The 18,818-nt window shown below is 34.0% G+C and overlaps 2 protein-coding genes across 19 annotated transcripts in view; one reads left to right on the top strand and one right to left on the bottom strand.

The window, feature by feature from the left end:
• LOC109599633 (myocyte-specific enhancer factor 2) overlaps nt 1-11,747 on the top strand; it is a 78,627-nt gene extending 66,880 nt beyond the window's left edge. For 16 of the 18 annotated variants that reach the window (XM_049961723.1, XM_049961731.1, XM_049961726.1 and 13 more), the window contains 5 exons: nt 3,459-3,625; nt 6,339-6,542; nt 7,129-7,287; nt 8,418-8,780; nt 9,155-11,747. In XM_049961723.1, the coding sequence (XP_049817680.1) occupies nt 3,572-3,625; nt 6,339-6,542; nt 7,129-7,287; nt 8,418-8,780; nt 9,155-9,709 (1,335 nt within the window). In that variant the 5' untranslated portion in view covers nt 3,459-3,571 and the 3' untranslated portion in view covers nt 9,710-11,747. Of the gene's footprint in view, nt 1-1,473; nt 1,921-3,458; nt 3,626-6,338; nt 6,543-7,128; nt 7,288-8,417; nt 8,781-9,154 lie in introns of those variants that run through there. The other 2 variants (XM_020015834.2, XM_049961737.1) reach the window with 2 other exon arrangements.
• Nucleotides 11,748-12,690: 943 nt separating this feature from the next.
• LOC109605081 (cytoplasmic FMR1-interacting protein) lies at nt 12,691-18,611 on the bottom strand. The gene is made up of 13 exons (XM_049961721.1): nt 18,244-18,611; nt 18,006-18,185; nt 16,963-17,144; nt 16,580-16,910; nt 16,135-16,530; nt 15,558-16,074; nt 15,388-15,470; nt 15,196-15,338; nt 14,536-15,141; nt 13,834-14,458; nt 13,541-13,779; nt 13,332-13,479; nt 12,691-13,275 (listed from the first exon to the last, which is right to left on the bottom strand). Exons 1-13 carry the CDS (start codon nt 18,454-18,456, stop codon nt 13,075-13,077), a joined length of 3,864 nt encoding a protein of 1,287 aa, XP_049817678.1. The 5' UTR covers nt 18,457-18,611; the 3' UTR covers nt 12,691-13,074.
• Nucleotides 18,612-18,818: the final 207 nt, after the last annotated feature.

Below are 18,818 nucleotides of genomic sequence, written 5' to 3'. Positions count from 1 at the left end.
CATTTATTTTTAACTTCAATATTTAGTTGACATAAGAAAATAAAAAAAGTCCAATTTTTATTTTAAACTAATCAATAATCAGTATAATTAAAGAATAAAAAAATCGCAAAGATATTCAATTTCAGCTGTTTTTACCAGTAATAAATATGAATTAATTCTCTTGATATCTTCTATTTTTAACTTCAATATTTATTTCTGTAAGAAAATGTTTTGTTTTAGTTTTTACATGTACAGTTTCAAATTAATTACAACTAATTAATACTCTGTTTAAATAATAAATCAGAATTTTTTTTTTAAGTTTTAATTTTAGCTTATATTTAATCAATATTCTTAATTTATCTTCTATTTTCAATTTTAATATTTATTTCAGCATTATTTTAAAAAATATGTATTTTTTAATACTTTTCTTGTTTCCTAGATTCTCCGCTTAAGTAATAAATCAGAAAAGATTTTCAAAAAGTTTTAATTTTAGCTGTTTGTAAGTTTATATTTAATTAATATTCTTAATTATTTATTTCAGTATTATTTATATATATATGTCCAATTTTTAATATTTTTTATATTTCCTAAATTAATATAGAATAGTTTCAAATCTATTACAAAAATGTTAAATAAGTTAAGATCAGTTCGTCATTTTATAACAATTTATGTGCAATTATAAACACATAATCTTTTATAATTTTAATATATATCGTCAATTGTCTAAGCATGCAAATAAAATATTGAATTTCAAAATTATACTGTAAAATTATTTATTACTATAAAACAATTTTAAGATGAAATGTTAAGAAAATGTTTCATAAATCAAGAAATGATTAAACAGTATTTAGATTTCCAATTTTAGAATAATTTAGTCGCACGTGTCAAAATTAATTCGAGCCTAAGTTCGGCGCATCCACCATAATTTCATTTAACCACACCGAACGTCACCGTAAACTACCTTCAATAACGTTCGTCAGTCACATCATTATATATACTTTGCGGAAATTGCTTCGAAACCTGCGGCTAAAATTTAATTAAAATCGAAACTCGCCAAGATTTCAGCTTAAAAGCGCCGCGATACGGGCAGAAAACTTGCCGTTGACAGTCTGTTGCTTCTGCCACGTACACGTGACCAGTGGCGTACGGGCCAACAATAACAAATTGTAAATGTAGAAATCGGGGGATAATGAGTAAAAAAAGATAAAAAGAAATTGATCCGCCGAACCGGAGTGGCGGAAAGGTGAAACCGATAGGTGTCGGGCAGGAAGAGCAACGAGGCGTTCGAGGCGTTCGAGGCGGCGAGGCGGCGAGGCGGCGAGGAGGAGTGCGCCGTCATTGCCGGGAACGAGGCGAAGCGACGGACGGACACACGGGTTACGGGAAGATGCTGGTAGAGTGAGGTTCTACCCCACGCGTCCAAGTTACCCGCGCCAGCTGACTGAACGGCGTAAATACGTTCACGGGTGGCGATTGGTCGGAGCGTCGTGACGTCGTGGGCGCATATCGACCAATGTTAGGCCATCTCGAGTGGCGGGTATCAACGTATCATCTCAGAGCTTGGCACGGGTCTACTGGTCTAGTGCTGGGACTCGGGCAGTAGTTTGCTCGCGTGGTGCGCGGTGAATCTTCCCCAGTCCGGAGAGCGACCGCAGTTACTGAATATCCGTATTTCAGACGCTCAACACCTATCGTCGTCGTCGTCGTCGTCGTCGTAGTCGTCGTCGCCGTCGTCGGGCCCTTGTGTTACGTGTTAACGGCGCCACGCACAAAACGGTAGCAGTGTTATCATCCCGCGTTGACCCCCTCATTTATTACTTATTCAGTGACAGTGCCCGTTTTCATTTTTTCTTCACTCCCTGATCACTCGTACTCTCTCTCCTTGACATTATCTATTTTGCTAAAGTTATGTGCAATTGGACCTAGTCTTTTAACCACTAGGTAAGTTCCTTATCTATGCTAATTTTCATTTTATTTTTTTATTTTTATTTTTGTTCACTTCACTTTAACCTTTCTCTCTTATTATTATTCATCTGAACATGTAAATTTATTCTTTTATCCACTACTTCCAAAGGAAGGTATTCGTGACATTTTTATTGGACACGAGTATCTTGGGTACTTTAGGTTAATCACAAAAAAAAACAGTAAATTCCTCAATGAAAGCGAACCTGCTATTTTTAAATAAAAACAAACACACGTAACTAAATTTATTTTCTGTAGTGTTTGTGACTATATTTAGTAACAATGCTTTTATCGACTTATTAAAAATAGTATGCCGCTTCTATTTTTACGATAATTTAATAATTTTCGTTTGTTGTGGTACTTTCAATTAATTAAAAGTTGGTAAGCCACCTTAACCAGGTGAAAACTTCCGCCAGTGCTTGGCGGCTCACACACACACACAAATACACACACACACACAACCGGGTTATATTATGGAAGTCGGTGTTTGCGAGGACTTTTCTGCCTCCTACACGTTACACGCGCCGGCCTTGTTCAATTTCGCCCCCCGACAATCGATCCACAACTACCCCGAACCAAATCAGGTCACTGTGTTTGCGGGTGGCCTGTTTCATCCATAATCTTTTTAATCATGTGGAGGAGATTCGTTTGTGTCCCCGACGAATGGGGAATTCTATCTGTTAAATCGCGTCTTGGTGCACATGTTCAATTATATTATGGTACAAGAACAATTGGACCAATTCGTTTATTCGTTTATTTAATCTATATTACCCAATATTATATGAAACGAATGGTTTATTTATTCAACTTACAATAATACCTCCAATTATTATTACAAACATCAATTTAATATTGAAATTTTAAAATGAAATTATGTTGAAATATTAACGGATTATGTATTTTACCCGGTTGTATTTCATTCACATTTCAACATTCAGTTATGCTGAAACATCTGTTCAAAACATGGCCATTTGGACCAACAGACTTGTGTTTATGAGACTAATAACTACAATTCTACGCGAGGGTAGTGTCACACATTTTACATTCTCATATTGGCGACAACTTATATTTTAAAACGTTTTCAGGACGCACTACTGTTTTAAGTTTTACGTGGGTTGATTAATTAATAATTATTTATTTCATTTATGACCAACGTTTTAAATATTATGTGATGTAAGTACTTTACTTACGTTTTATTGTTATTTGATTATTAGACCCAAAAAACGTGTTTAAAATAATTTATAAACGTTTTAATTAGTGTGGTGCAGAGAAATAACATTTAAATAATATAATAAATTTTCTAATGACAGAAATTATTTTCACCAAAAATTTTAAATCAAAATTTTCACGTTTTAGTTTAAAATTTTTCTGCACCATTTTCGAATTTTTAAAAATCGTTGATGACCTTTAAAAATTTATAACATTGGTGACGCCTCTTAAAATACGTTGAATCAGTTATGTCACGTTAATTGTTTATTTAAAGACATATCTAATTTCATTCTTCATTTTTTTTACAGATAGTCATTTATATTTGTTGGAGAAGTTGATTTTGAAGTTTAAAACGTCGCTGGTAGCGATTAAACGGCACACACGCAACGGGTTTCCAATTTAGATCTTCAAAATTGCTGCCATGGGTCGCAAAAAAATACAAATATCTAGAATCACCGACGAACGGAACCGACAGGTAAGTCGATTGCCAAAAAATAACTGGGTGGTAAGACACGTAATACAATAATCTCCTTGCAATCTCCACACGGGAATTATTTCAGCAAGCGAAACGATTATTGAATCATCCCTTACAGTTCAGACTCGACAACGTGAGTTACAGCTACTGTAACGCAGTACCTCGTGAAATAAAATATACAGGCCAGACATCAGTTGACTGTTAGGCGGAAACACGTTCATCTTAAACCATCCCAACGTGTTGGGATGTTTTAGAGTATTCCACATGTATCGTAAGAGTTCACTCACAGGGCTAAGAGGAAGATAATGTATAAAAGTTGCTCAAAATTCGTTCAAATCAGATTAAACTGACACTGACCAAAATAAACAGAAAAATATTGTTAAAAACTAAAGAAAACATAATTTTTTATAAAATACACGTTGGTGGAGTTTTCCAAAAAAATATCTGGCGGTGGTAAAACATTAATCGACAATCTCTCTGCGATCTCTGTAGGCGGATTATTCCAGCAAGATTTAAAACGATTATTCTATCTCCCTTTACTGTTCGTAAACAACATGAGATAGAGCTACTGAAACGCAGAACCTCCTGAAATAATATGTACGTCAAACATCAGTTCGGCGGAAATACGTTCATCTTAAACTACCCCAATATGTTAGGGTGTCTTCACACATATTCAGGAAATATCGTAAAAAATAACTCAAAGATTAAGTTGGTCTGTTATGTGAGAAATTTGAATATTATGTTGAGCTAAACGATTTTATTTCAAAATCAGTAGAACTTAAAAATGTGGAAATACATATAATTATAATTTTATATTTTAATACATTTATAAAAAAATTTGATACCTCAACAATTATTCTTTTTTTTGAGATTTTAGTTATAAATGAAACTATGAAGGGAATTCATGATAAATTTATTGGAATAATACTATAAAATATTTTTTTCCAGTCGTAATTTTTATTCCATCGAAATATACAATAAAATAACATCAAAACAACATAATTTAATTAAGGAGTGACAGATCATTATTAATTGAATAAGTCACTTCATATGTTTTTGTTTAGATTTGTTAAACAAATCAAGCTGGGTCGATTGATTTTTGTATTTGTATGCATCAGTGACATTTTTATGCAAAATAATATGTACAGCTAGCACCTTTTTGAATTGAGAATTGAAAATAACCAATGATAATAATACTTTATTTCAATACTTCATACATTTTTAAAGACGTTCTGAAGTTTATAAACTTTCAGTTGTTGAACGACTGTCAAATATTAATATTAATATTAATATTAATATTAATATTAATATTAATATTAATATATTTAAAAACTCATATTTTTATTTAAATTGATTTTTCATCGAGCTTAAATATATTTCCTATCAAAAGGGGAGGAAATAATAACATAAACAAATTTTTAAAATTCATGATAATTTCCCATCATTGGTGAGGTTTTTTATTTTCAAGCAAGTAAAAAATAATCGATTTTATTACGTTATGCTAATATATACATTAACAGACCTATACAAATTCCACTTTTACTTGAAAAGTTTCAATTATTCCAATCGATTTATTAATATTTACTTATCACCAAACCTTTTTCGAATATTTTTTTTTGCACTACATAAATAAAAATCATTAAATCAAAAATTAACATCAATTAAATATTGCAAATCTATGCGTATCTATTTGTAAAACTGTAAACGTGTAGAAAGTAAGCTATTAAAAATATTTGTTTGTTTTAATTTTATGTTTATTTGTTATGTGTCTTATATAGTGACACTATAATAAACTAAACATTTTTAAATTATCGTTAAATTTATAGAAATTTTCAGGTGTTTACAAACAAATGACTCAGAAAATATTTAAATATATATTTTTATTCACTTGTTACAGATTGTATTCATTGGTTTTATATTTTAATCATTGTTCTCCTTTATTATAATTATATGGTTTGGTTAAATTTTTAGGTTAGGTTAGGTTAGGTTAGATTGTTAAGATGTTAGGTTATGTATAACCTATGACTCACAAGTAAAAATCTATAACGAAAAATGCCTTCTGTGTTGTAAATTTATTTAATGGATTAAATGAGTGATCATGGCTTTGTTATTACTCACCCAATCTTTACCAGAAATATAGTATTGAATAGAGAATAAAAATAAATTAAATGAGACGACCACCCCTTCCATTAAAAAAAAAAATATAGTGCCCATTTGATACAGGGCAATATAGCACATTATTATTAACTTATGTCAAAATTTATTTGATATTAATATCTTGTTCTCTTCAAATGTTATCAGTTGGGGGAACTTTTTACGAGTAATTCTTGCTGTAGTTTGGCGTGTATTCCATATTTTTTTCAGTTGAATTTTTTCAAGTAAAAGTACTATGTGCCCTGAATAAAAACTATCAATATTATTTACACTCAAGCATAAATTCCATTATTTATCTGACGTATTGTGTAGAACATTATACCTCAGCATATCGGGGCATTGCTGTGATATAACCGTGGGAATACTTAAAACATACCTACATTGTTAGCGCCAATCATTAGTCGCCAAGCACGTGCATTTAGAAATGTTGTCGTTTCAAAGCTGCAAATACATAATTACAACACATAACTTACCTCCGGGTACATTGTCTATACCGAAACGACCAAATAATCGTTCATAAATCACATGTGGCAACACAATAAACGTCACCATTTTCCAGGTTACATTCAACAAACGAAAATTCGGCGTGATGAAGAAGGCGTACGAATTGTCGGTGTTGTGCGATTGCGAGATCGCCCTAATAATCTTCAGCAGTAGCAACAAACTGTACCAGTATGCCAGCACGGATATGGACAAGGTCCTCCTCAAATATACCGAATACAATGAGCCACATGAATCCCTGACCAACAAAAACATTATCGAGGTACATCAAATCCAGCAGCAACTGTGCCCGATACTTGGCTCATGCAATCACGATAACTTTTTTATTTAATTATTATATTTGTGGGGTATTCCGTGGCAAGACTGTCGAACATTTTGGTTTACACTTCGGGGCTTCACACTGCTATTAATTGGGCACCCAATGGGCCACAATGTTCGAGGGGCTTATCGTGGAACTATCGCTATTTTAACTAATATACACTATAATGTAAAAATCTAACACTATTTACGTTTTATGTTTCGCTTATTTTACTGTTATCGAATTAATGCATTTGCCTGTTATTTAAGCGAGTTGTTGCTTCAGTATTGAAAACCTAACTAGTTGTGTGTGTGTGTTAGTGTGGTAGCATTTAGATAACTACAAATGTCCAAAACTAAGAATTTCCGCAGAACCCAATATTCCAAACAACTCATTTCAACAACAATATTTGGAATATTTCTTGTTCTGAGTTGATTCTTAATCGTTCGACGAACGGACATGCGACGAAAGTGTGTGTATGAGTTGTGTGAATGCACTCTGGCCCCCAGAGGCTGCGTTTCTCCATGAGCTGGTCCACTCACACTTGCAGGCACTCAATAAGAAGGAGCATAAGAACGGAGTGATGAGTCCCGACAGTCCCGAACCGGAGAACGACTACCAATTGACGCCACGTACCGAAGCCAAATACAGCAAAATCGACGAGGATTTTCAAATGATGTTACAAAGGAACCAACTCAACGGACAAAGGGTACGTAAAAAGTCATACGCCTATTTGCCAGTCAATAACACTTTGTTAACCAGTTTTCCTCTCTGTGGATATTTGTATTTTTATGCTGTACGTGGTCAACTCTTTAATTTGAATGTATTTCGTCTCTTTTTTCCACATATAACATCGTTTATTACAACGATTCTCCATTTACAATAAAATTCAAACGATTAAAATGCGCAAAAATCTCACTATTTCGTAGTTAATTGAAGTTATAAATATATTTTCTATGTTTGCTTAAAACTTCGTTCAACGCCATCATACATTTCTGTTCATCATTGTTCTAAAATTAACTTTTGGATAAATTTCAAGACGCCACGAATTTGTGGTCATTATTCTGATACGTCAGTTAACGTAGTTAGAACATAAAATCGTGGCTACCGAATAATTAATGCGTTCCTACAATTTACATTACATTAATGTACAATAATTCCTTAATTTCTCTATATTTATAATATATTTAGAAACGTTTTTCCTTGTACAAAACGAAAGTGCAATTTGAATAAAAACCTGGAAATTACGTTAGCACTGCGATCAGTCCGATTTGACGATCAATACCGGCAATGATGAATCCATAGTTAAAGACGGAAGATTGGAAGAGAAACTCCAAATTGAATTACATTTGCCCCCCATTTCGCAGCTTGAAAACGAATATTGCTCAATGAAAGTCTTTAATTTTTAAAACAGTATCCAATGAGTTTATTAAATTATTAGAGCACGAGTCCCAAAGTGACGTCACAAACGGAAACGCGTAACCATGACGAGGGCTCGTTTAAATCGCAAAGTTAGGAGTTTTGCGTATATTCACCTGTGTACAGTCACTCTAAAAATCCCTTTGCCTCTGTCATCGCGACAATAAAGTTTATTGGCGGCTAAAACTTTCCTCTCTATTAATAGGCTGGTTAATTTTATTATTCTTTTTATATATCAAAACATTGGAAAGGGTTAATTTTGTAACAATTAACTTTGACATTAAGACAAATATTTATTCCCCTTTATTGATTATTCTTTATTATTACGGCTGACTTCTTTATTAATTAATATTGACGCCTCACCGTAGAGATTTTTTGGTTAAAGTTGAATCTAATTGTCTTTCGTTTTCGTTTTTTCAGGGCAGCATGAGTTCATCGAACTATTCACAACCCGTTTCAGTTCCAGTAAATATAAGCTATAGTGATTCTGGTCTTCTACAATCTAGTCCGCAAATGGCTCACACGAGTATTAGTCCGAGGCCATCGTCTTCAGAAACAGACTCAGTTTATCCCAGTGGCGCGATGCTTGAAATGAGTAACGGTTACCCGAATTCGGTGTCTCCAATGGGCGGACCACCCTCGCCCGGACCAAGTCCCGGACCCGGATTGAGTTCTTCTAAACATCCGAAACAACATTCACCAGTCTCACGATCCAATTTACGAGTAGTTATACCGGCACCGCTAGCACCCAACATAAATCCGGATGAGGTTTCTTATAATGAAGTGAGTATACTTTTACAGGGTGTCGCCGAAAGGTCTCTACGGAATTCTATCACCAAGTTTCGCCTTATCTTAACATGAATAATAATTAGGAGATAGAGGGATCAAAGTTAATGCATTTATTACAATTTTTCTTCATTTTTTATTTATGGAAAGGAGTCAACGTTATAAAATTTGTTATACGGCGCTTTCTAAGGGTCTAAAGGTCTTTAGGAGCAACCGTTTAAGCAAGTTAAGTTGAGGAAGAAAATGAAACTGTACTCTTTGCGTCATTTTCATTCGGTAATTATGGACAGAATTTTGTAGAGACCTTTCAGGAAGAGACGATAATTAAGGTGAAAAATACGATACAAGACGTTTTGTCGTGATAATTTCAGCACAATCGAACACAATCAACTTTAAACACTCCCGTGGTGGCGTTACAGACACCCGGCCTGTCGTCGTATCCCGGTTCGTTGTCTTCGTTCGGGGCGCAGGACTTCAGTATTGGATCTGACATGGGACTGGCGATGACATGGAGCGGGCACCAGATACCGTCGTCGTTAGCGCACAACACCAGTTGTCTGCCGCATTTGGCGGTGTCGAGCAGCACACCGCCGCCGACGTCCAGTTCGCCGCTGCCCGTTAAAATAAAAAGCGAACCGATATCGCCACCCAGAGAGCACCATCCGCACCTGAGTGCGGCGGGAGTGCACCATTCTCACGTACAAAGCCTTAATTTAACGCACAGCAGCCACCATCCGCGGCCAAGTTCTGCTGGTCAGATGACTCCGACGCCCGGCAGCGTGACCCCAACAAATTTAGGTTCGCCGACGGGCACGGGAGGGCCGCCCAGTAGTGGTAACGGCGGCGGGAGCGCCAGCGGCAGTAGTACAGATTACGAAACTGTACAGATGCATAAGCGTCCGAGGATTCAGGACTGGCAAACCTAGACCGGCCGACGAGGACCATGTGAGCCTTATTGCCTGCACGGGACTCTCGGTGTCACAGTGATAACATTGTGTGGATGTGTGTAATACGGAGCCCATCGTTTCAAATGCCAATTTTATCATCTATGTGATAAACTATGAGTCTAGTAAGAACAATTAACGAACTGAACCCATTACTTAAACAATTATAGTCATTTATAAGTGAAACATTCATACATAAAGAACATAAAGAAGGAACAATAATAATATTGTTAGAGTAAGCAAGACAGAAAAGGAAAAGGAAATGGAAAAGGAAGATGAAATTTGATTAATTTTTTTAGTATGGGATAGTGCGGTGCGTTGTATTGCGTGTGTGCTGTGGTTTCAGTCAGCGACAGCATATTGTCATATCATATGTCAATGATATATAGATATGTGCTGGCGCCATTATTTTGTTCTTAAAAGAAACAAACATAATATATAGTGCCATTATTTTCTGTAATTATTAGTGTCTTTTTTATAAATGTTTTTAGATACATAGTATATTATTTAATTAAAGAATGTACACTTGTTAATTTAGCGCGAAGATGCAGCCACTAACATACTGAGACTCTTTGCATTGCAGGACATTTAATATGAATTATTATTATTACTATTCTTGTTATGTATTGGTGCTTTATCCCCAACCTGATCGAATGTACTCTGTCCATTGGCTGTTTTTTGGTGACTGTTGTCATGTTACGATTATACATAATATATGTGGGAATGACCTGACCTGACCAGATAGGACTACAGTCAGCCAACCCTCAATGTTAAATGTACTGCTTCCCCATGGAACCTAGAGTGTTCATTGTTGTAGCCTTTTCAATTTATTTGTGATTTCAGAGTATGATATATCTATTCTGTATATTGACCTACACAAAGTAAATTATATAATTATACATTATATAATATATACATATATTTTATCTACTGTTGTGTGCACAAACCTTGCACATAGTTTTAAAGTTTATATGAATGTCCGCCGGGTTTGAAGAACTCGGTATCCGCCATGTAGTTGCGGATGACCCTATCTCCACTGAACTACTGTAGGATTGCCTTACTCACAGTGCCTCGACAGTATGTACGTATCTAATTGTGTAGTAATACAAGTACACCCACCCCTCGATGTTTAAATGATTAGCCATTGCATCGTATGTATGATGACCGAAAGCCGCTGCATCCGGTACATTTTCGTCGACTATTCACAGGGTATTGCGCCATTCTACACTACACACTCACTGTCACTGTCCACCAAACCGCCAACACAATTCCGCAATTCCATTTTTGCTCCGATTTGCTCGCCCTTTGGTGGACAGAAACCGCTGCTTGTGCCTTCTTGTTAACCTGGTACCTAGACCTACCTTTCCGAACTTAAAATGGCTTCCGTGTCACTGCACTACTGTAATGTCTCTTCTATGTTCAATTCCATTAAGAAAAACTCAAAAAAAATCTATTCAACCCTACTTAATTCATTCGTTCATTGGTTCATCCCTCCGATTTATCGATCTATCCATCCATCCATCCATAATTGTTATCAGCAATCAGTCAGCAATTGTGCTCATTTGGTGGGTGGTCGGTGCGACTCTGATATTTACTTGGCTCAATCCGACTGTCGTTCTCCTTCTCGTTCTCGAGACGTTGACCCGCCTTTAAGCCAATTTTGTTCACATTTTTCACATCAAATACCGATTTTATTTAGTTATTCTTATGTTTAAGTGGAACCATTCAAACCGCCTTCATTTTAAATGGACGGAATAATGAGCTACATCATGTACATATAGTTATTTTTATTGTTGTAGCTGTAAGCCAATTTAATGTTAGATATATTCATACATATTTGTTATCACGTCAAAGTTTATACATATATAGTTATTAATTAATGCAGATCATATCATGGCATGGCATATATTGCGTCCATTTGACAAAGGCATTTTTTCAATCATGTGCAATATTAATATGACGATTTATTTATCTATGATGTATTGAATTAAACCAAATAAAATTGTTTGTTACAAAATAATTGTTGCGTTCTTTCTTCATCCTTTTTCTTTACACTAACCCAAAAAATAAAACATATAAGGTAAGTTTTTAAATAACTTTTATTCCACAAAATAATCAACAATTTTTTGCCAACGTTCTACAAGCAATTTTTTAGCCCCCCATAATGACGAAATACAATTAAGCCCTCTTCATTCACTCTAAAGGTTAATTCATGGCAACTTAATGACTGGCCCGTTTCCAAAGTTTTACACCAGAATTTTGAACAATATATCTACTAATTTCTTAATTAGGACAGGTTTCAAAAGGACCTTGATGATTATCTTGCCACTTACGAAACCAAAATAATGAATTCAGTACTTACAGCATCTTCTCTAAACGCAGTGTCAATGCGTCTGGCCCCTTTTGCTGCCTTAAACTGATTTTTGAACTCACAAAGCACGTTTGCACAACTCACCGAGCGCACCATTTTTAACTTAAAAAAATGTGTTAAGTACAATGTAGGAATAAAATAAATAACTTAGAAAAACATACAGTTCAATACAAAATTGACAATATATAAAATTAAAAAACATTGAAATATATCATGAATTAGAACCGTAAATTCCGGTACATAATATTTATAAGTACATAATTACTTATTTAAAAGATGGTGGTATTAATTATATTTTTCCTCTATTTTTCGGATTATTTTTCCCTAATACTTAACACAAATCATATCTTATTCAAAGATATGTTAAATATGCACATATCAAGATACAAGTAGATATTCATAAATTTTAAAATTTCATATTCACTTTGATAATTCTTAAACAATCCATTGTATGAATTTGAAATGCATAATGTTTTATTTATGTAAACTTTTATAATATTGTGTTATCATAATTTAAAATTTTCCGATAAATTTGGAGAATCAGAAACGTTATATCTCTGATTAAAGAGAAAGAAATAAATAAAACGTCATGTAAAATTACAAATATATTATAGAATGGAATATTATACTTATTGCAAATAACATGTACAAATAATAAATATAATATAATTAAAATTACAAAATATTAATATTTTATAAATAACTAATTATTTTTGGACTATTCAAAGTAAAATATGTGTAATATTTCGATTAATTTTAAAATTATAAAATAATAATAATAATAATAATAAGGAGACAGAGTAGCTCATTAACAATATTATTAAATGGATATATACAGATGTATGTTGAGACCCTTAATTCTTCAGAAATATAAAAAGTAAAAAAGTCAAATATCCTTTACAATTGCTTATAATCACAAATTAATATAAATATGGAGTAGACTAAAATACGTGTCAATTGTACAATTACACATCCCTTAACATTGTCGTAAATGTTCTGGAGCGTGATAATGTTGTTGAGGATTTATAGCAGGATGAATAGGTGGTGGGAAGCATCTAACATGTTCCACAGAAAGTTCATCATTCTCTCCAGATTTTAAGAACTTGTTCAAAATAGCAAAAATTTGCGAATTCAATACCTGGAACCTTCTTATTCTGTCACACATCCTTTTCAAGTTCTAAAAATAATTATACATATTAACACATGTATTTTAAACTTGTTGCTGTGACTTACTATTCCTTTGACCTTCTCATCTTTCATGTCAACGCGTTGTACTCTTAAAATGTGATAACAAAAATCTAAGGCCTCAAATCGCCGTTGTTGGCCAAGTAAAACAATCATCGTGCAACCTGCCCAATGCAAACCTTCACCAAACATTTCCCTAAAAATTAATGAACCAAAAATGTAATTACTTTTTCTGGTACATAATATATTTTACTTACTCCACTGTATATTCATTTTCACTAACTGGTACGCAATATACAAACTGTAAAGCAGACCAAAGTCTGTGAAACTCGACGCATTCATCAACATTCATAACGCCATTAGCAGGAGGAGGACCAACCCAAATAGGATCGTCAAGGAAAGTCCTTAGTCTATTTAGAACGACCTCAAATATAGATAATCCACAACACAATCGTTCTCTGGTCAACAAATCACCTTCCCTAGATATCATTGCTTGCTAAAAATTAAAATTCAGTCACAAATGCATACTACAGTTGTTGTACCAACTCACTTTGGCTGTACCAAGCTTCTCAATATTCGGAACAATTTGCAATGCCGCATACTTTGCCTCGAGACGTTTTTGTTTTTGTTCAAGTTTTTCCCCTTCTTTGCAGTAGGGTCTAGGCAGTATGTTTTGGAACGGTGCGGCTTGTAGCAGATCGCACACCTCCTCCTGAGATAAAGCCTGCTCCATCAACAAACAGAACAGTATAATATTTCCGAATTCTCGATAATTGTGAAAGAGTTCAGTCTTCGCGTCAGGATACTGAAGGATGTCGTTTAACTGTGCATGATAATAGCCCAAGACACCGGGCGATCCGTAGTCGTATCTTGGAAGCTTGCACAGTTTCGGCATCGCTTCCATTAAGGTTTTAGTAAACTGTAGCAGATTTCCTTGGATTAGTTGTTTAACAATTTTCAATAACTCCTCCATTACTACAGCGATTCCCTGATAACCCAATAATTTACACATTTTATGGAAATGTTGGGGACCAACAAATCCATTATATTGGCTGTATTGTGTGGTGTAGGCCAAATTTAACTGCTTACTTCCCCAAGTATAGGCATGTGACATTTGTGGGGGTCTGTCTCTATGCACAGCTCCTGAGAATTGGATACCTCTGTATCTTATAAATCTACAACAAAATAAATGTAAAATGTTATATGAAAATGTTATATGAATATGTCTTTCACAAAAATATAATAAGCTTACCTGTTGGTGGCAGCATTATATACGTAATTGGGCAAGAAGTCATAATTTAACTCCCAAAACACATGTAAGGTTGCCCTACCATAAGGTGCAAGGACATTGTGATTTGCCTCTTTGAACATCGAATCAAAATCATCTAAAGCTAACCATTTGCTTAGTAACTTATGGCACAATCTATTAACCTCTAACAAGCCCTCTAATTCCATAACACCAGTTATATCGCCAGCTTCGAACCTACTTATAGCAAAATCTAACGACTTTTGCATATCAGCGTTAATTCTTTGTGTGATAAGTTTATTCAAATCTATGGAACGACCTAATAACTGCACGTGACGTTGTTTTAATAAAGTCTCATAGCGATTGGCTCTAGGATAAGGCAACAAATAGGCTCCTATGGCTGCACACTCAACACGGAATCGCTTATCTAGGAATATGCTGGCGGCTAACTGCTTATAATACACAAATATTTGCTCGCTTAGTTTGTAAACAAATTGATCAAAGCACAAGTTCACTTCAGCTTCTACTTCGTCGTATAAGAATTGTTTTCTGAATTTCGTAAGGGCATACAATGCACTGTCATTATATAAATCAAGTGGGTATAAAACATATCTGCAAAAAATAAAGTTACAATCAACTCAATGTTTTCTTTTATCAAGTACATACTCCATCATTGATGGCTCTTTGGTTTTCAATATGTGATCAGTCAGAATCCAAGGCATTGACATGTCAATGGGAAACTGTATTCTTTTTTCCATTGTTATCAGGTCGCTGCATTCTTCGTTGTGGTGATGACGTACCGTACATTTCTACAAATTATTAGTTAGATATAACCACATAGATTCAGAAGCAACATACGTTTATTCTCCTTCCCATGGTCATTTCCAGATAAAATTCTCTGTACCACAACTGGGACAAATCACAACAATTCTGTAGGGAATCTAAAACACAACAAACAAGTATAGTACTAATAACAGCTTCTTATAGTAAGATGCTTGGTTAACGTATGTAGCATAAATAATACTCACCACTGAAATTTAACAAATAACTCCAATAGAACGATATTTTGTGAAACTGATCTATTTGCACCAAGTATTGCCCATCAATATCTTTTCTCAACGTCCTTTTACCACCAGATTTATCAGACGTTAACGATTCCAACATGGTTCTGACCATGTACAACTGTGTTGATGAGGGACCCACATTACGTCTTGGAACCTTAATGTTAAACCCACTGTCTGGATCCTTCTTCCCTTTCAAAGCAGGATCTTGTAATGGGTCAAAGTTTCTTTGCCAATCTGCTGATGTTTCCCTAACTGACATTATTATGCTTCTTATTAAATCTTTTTTGTTCTTAATGGCTTTGCGCAGAGGCTCTCTTAACGTTTGTTGTACAAACTCTTGTAGTTCTGCGTAAATGTTCCTTCTAATTGCATCTGTAAATACAGTTTCCATCCTGGCCATAAGAACCTGCAACCCTTTAATCATGGCTATTACTTCAATAAGGGCAAACTTCTCCTCATCACTGTAATTATATCGTGTAGCCTGAAAATTTGTTAATTAATAACAATGGACAACAAATTACAATGATTTTGTGATTATTACTCTTTCATATTCTTCTGCTTCCTTAGGACATTCCTTGTTCTGATGGTGGTCAGTGGGATGCAGTAATTTCCAGGAATACAACTCAGTGACAACACTAGTCCACTCAGATAATAACTGCAGTCCCCTCAAAGCTAATTCAGCTGTTTCTTTATTCTCCTCGTCTGTGCCACATTCTTTATATGTGGTAGTCACTTCGTTACTGTAACGTGCCAATTCACTGATGTATTTTACGTGATCCTCACGTATTTGTGGCAAATGGACCATAAGATCAGCTTGAGGAGAAGGTGTATTGCTACTCGATAACGGCCACTTGTTAGCATCAAAGTGCTTGCTTCGTTTTATGTAGTTAAATGGGGCGATTTGCATGTCACCAAACAAGGGCACTACTTCAAGGTTCTACAAATTTCATTATAAAATATTGACAATCAATCAATAAATGACCCACCTTAAATATTCTATCGATTCGGTCCAACCTTAACTTCTTTTTCTGATCCAACTTATTAATGTTACACAGTTCACTGTCCATTAAGAATAAACCAAAACCCATGACTTTAACAAGCATGTGCTTTTCACTGGGGGTCAAGTACATTTTCGATTCGAACATTTGCACGCAAATATTTACAACGTCAGCGAGTAACTCCTCGTAACCGGTAATTTTCTCCAGATTCTCCTTGACCGTGTCACGGATTTTGTTTTGGGTGGCAAGAAACATAGATAAATTTTGTGACTCCTGAAGGGTCTGAGAGTCTGACATTACTTTCAAAAACTGTGCAGCCCTATAAAAAGCAAAGGAAATATATTTTCTTCAATGTTATTTGACGGTAATACCTTCGGTATGTTGAGTAGTCGTTTTTAACACTGGATTTCATGTTCTTTAACTCATCCAGAACGGCGAACATGTTGATGAACTTTCCCAAAGTTAGGAGATATGCCTCAGACACGAAGTCTTTTCGTTTTTCTGTGTGGCATAATCTTCGAACTTCCTTTGAAAATCTTTCAATAGCTTTTCTCTGCAAATAAATTATGTTTATGGGAACGGTAACGTAATAAATATTGTTAGTTCATTTGAAATGTGAATGTGAAATTTTATTATTTTCTGTAACATGGTGCTTTATTTCTGTAATATATGCTCATATTATATTTCTATTATTCCTGAATACAATTATTGTATTAAAATAAGTTAAAACATTATCTGTACTACTTATATTAATAATATTTATTCTTAATGTTAAATTGTTAGTCATTTAGTCAATAAATTTAAAATTGTTGTTTATCTAGCAATAATGTTTTACATCAACCTAGGAGTGCGTCATTGTGATGAATAAATTTGTCTACAATTTGAGTCATAAATGGATGTGTGTTTGGAAAATAGATAATATAATATGTAAATATTATTTAAAATTATATATTGTTCCACAATAATACCACAATTTTCTTACGTTTCAGAGTGGTGTGATTAAATTTCAATTTAAAGTAAAATACATTCTGTATAACAAAAAAAATTGGATTGTATACCTCATAATAATTTATTTAATATGCATATAGAATGGTGATCAAATAAGCATCACAAAATTTAAAATTAAGTCAGTATAAAAAATATATTTCAATATTCTATACGTTTTTTTGCTTTTTTAAATTATTTTAAAAATACATTTAGTCTGATTTGGTTGGCCAAAGAAACAGCTTTTGTAAATATTTAAAATAAACATAAATAAATTAATTTAAAAATTATCTGTTATATATTTGATAATAAATAAAATAACCCAAAACAAGATAAGGTAATGTTTAACTTAATTTTTCCATATTTTCAGTCAATATTTATCAAACTATTATATGAAAAAGTGGCAAATATCTTGTTAATAAGAACTTACTTGAAAATACATAAAATTCAGAAGTTTGTTGACTTCTGGGGCCAAAACTTCAACAGTTTTCTCATATATTTCCACCCTATTGGGCTGCTCATTCGATTTAGGCTGAGGAATAGCTCTTGAACAACATCTCCACGTATACAACATAACAGCATGTTCCATGCCCTCCTCCAGCAATTCATTCTATAATCACAAAACAAATAATAAAGCATCCCCAACTAAAAGTGCTACATCAACATACAAGACTTGCATGAACTGTGGCCTCTTCAATGTACTTTGCAATGCCAGTGACAAATCCATTTCTATCTTCAAAATTCGTGTCGAAATTAGCTTGATAAACTACCGAACACGGTTGTGCTTCAATGCACGGTTGTTCGTCGGGCAAAGGAAGTTCATCCAGTACATCAACATTAGATAGTGCATCATTCATAGACACCCTATCAGTTCCTGCCATTTTTAACTACACTTTTAATTAAACTCACTGAAATAAAACATTTAACGATTTATATCGCCGACGGAATTCACTGGTCACAATTCATTATTATTATTTGAACATCGTTTTAAATAAATAAATTTGTAAATTATCTAATTGAAAGGTGCGGCACACAAGTAAACACAAATGCCAAATCTTAGTGTTTTTGTTTATTCAATATTACGATTGGTATAACTGATTTCGGTTTTCTAAGGATTCCGCACTGTGCGGCATTCAGTAAATTAAATTTTATGAAGTAAACTTTATTGTACAAAACATAATTATTAAACAATTACGTCGAGCTGTATAAAAATATTTTCAAAATAACTTATTTCAAAATATAC

The sequence above is a fragment of the Aethina tumida genome, chromosome 1 (genome assembly GCF_024364675.1).
Source record: "Aethina tumida isolate Nest 87 chromosome 1, icAetTumi1.1, whole genome shotgun sequence".
Taxonomy (NCBI): domain Eukaryota; kingdom Metazoa; phylum Arthropoda; class Insecta; order Coleoptera; family Nitidulidae; genus Aethina; species Aethina tumida.
This window is presented reverse-complemented; position numbering and strand designations above follow the sequence as displayed.

Coding starts and splice junctions, on each gene's coding strand:
- LOC109605081 (XM_049961721.1), bottom strand. CDS start 18,456: ATGGCAGGAACTGATAGGGTGTCTATGAATGATGCACTATCTAATGTT. Junction 18,186..18,243: donor CCACAGTTCATGCAAGTCTT/GTATGTTGATGT, acceptor TTGTGATTATAG/AATGAATTGCTGGAGGAGGG. Junction 16,531..16,579: donor GAATCGATAGAATATTTAAG/GTGGGTCATTTA, acceptor TGAAATTTGTAG/AACCTTGAAGTAGTGCCCTT.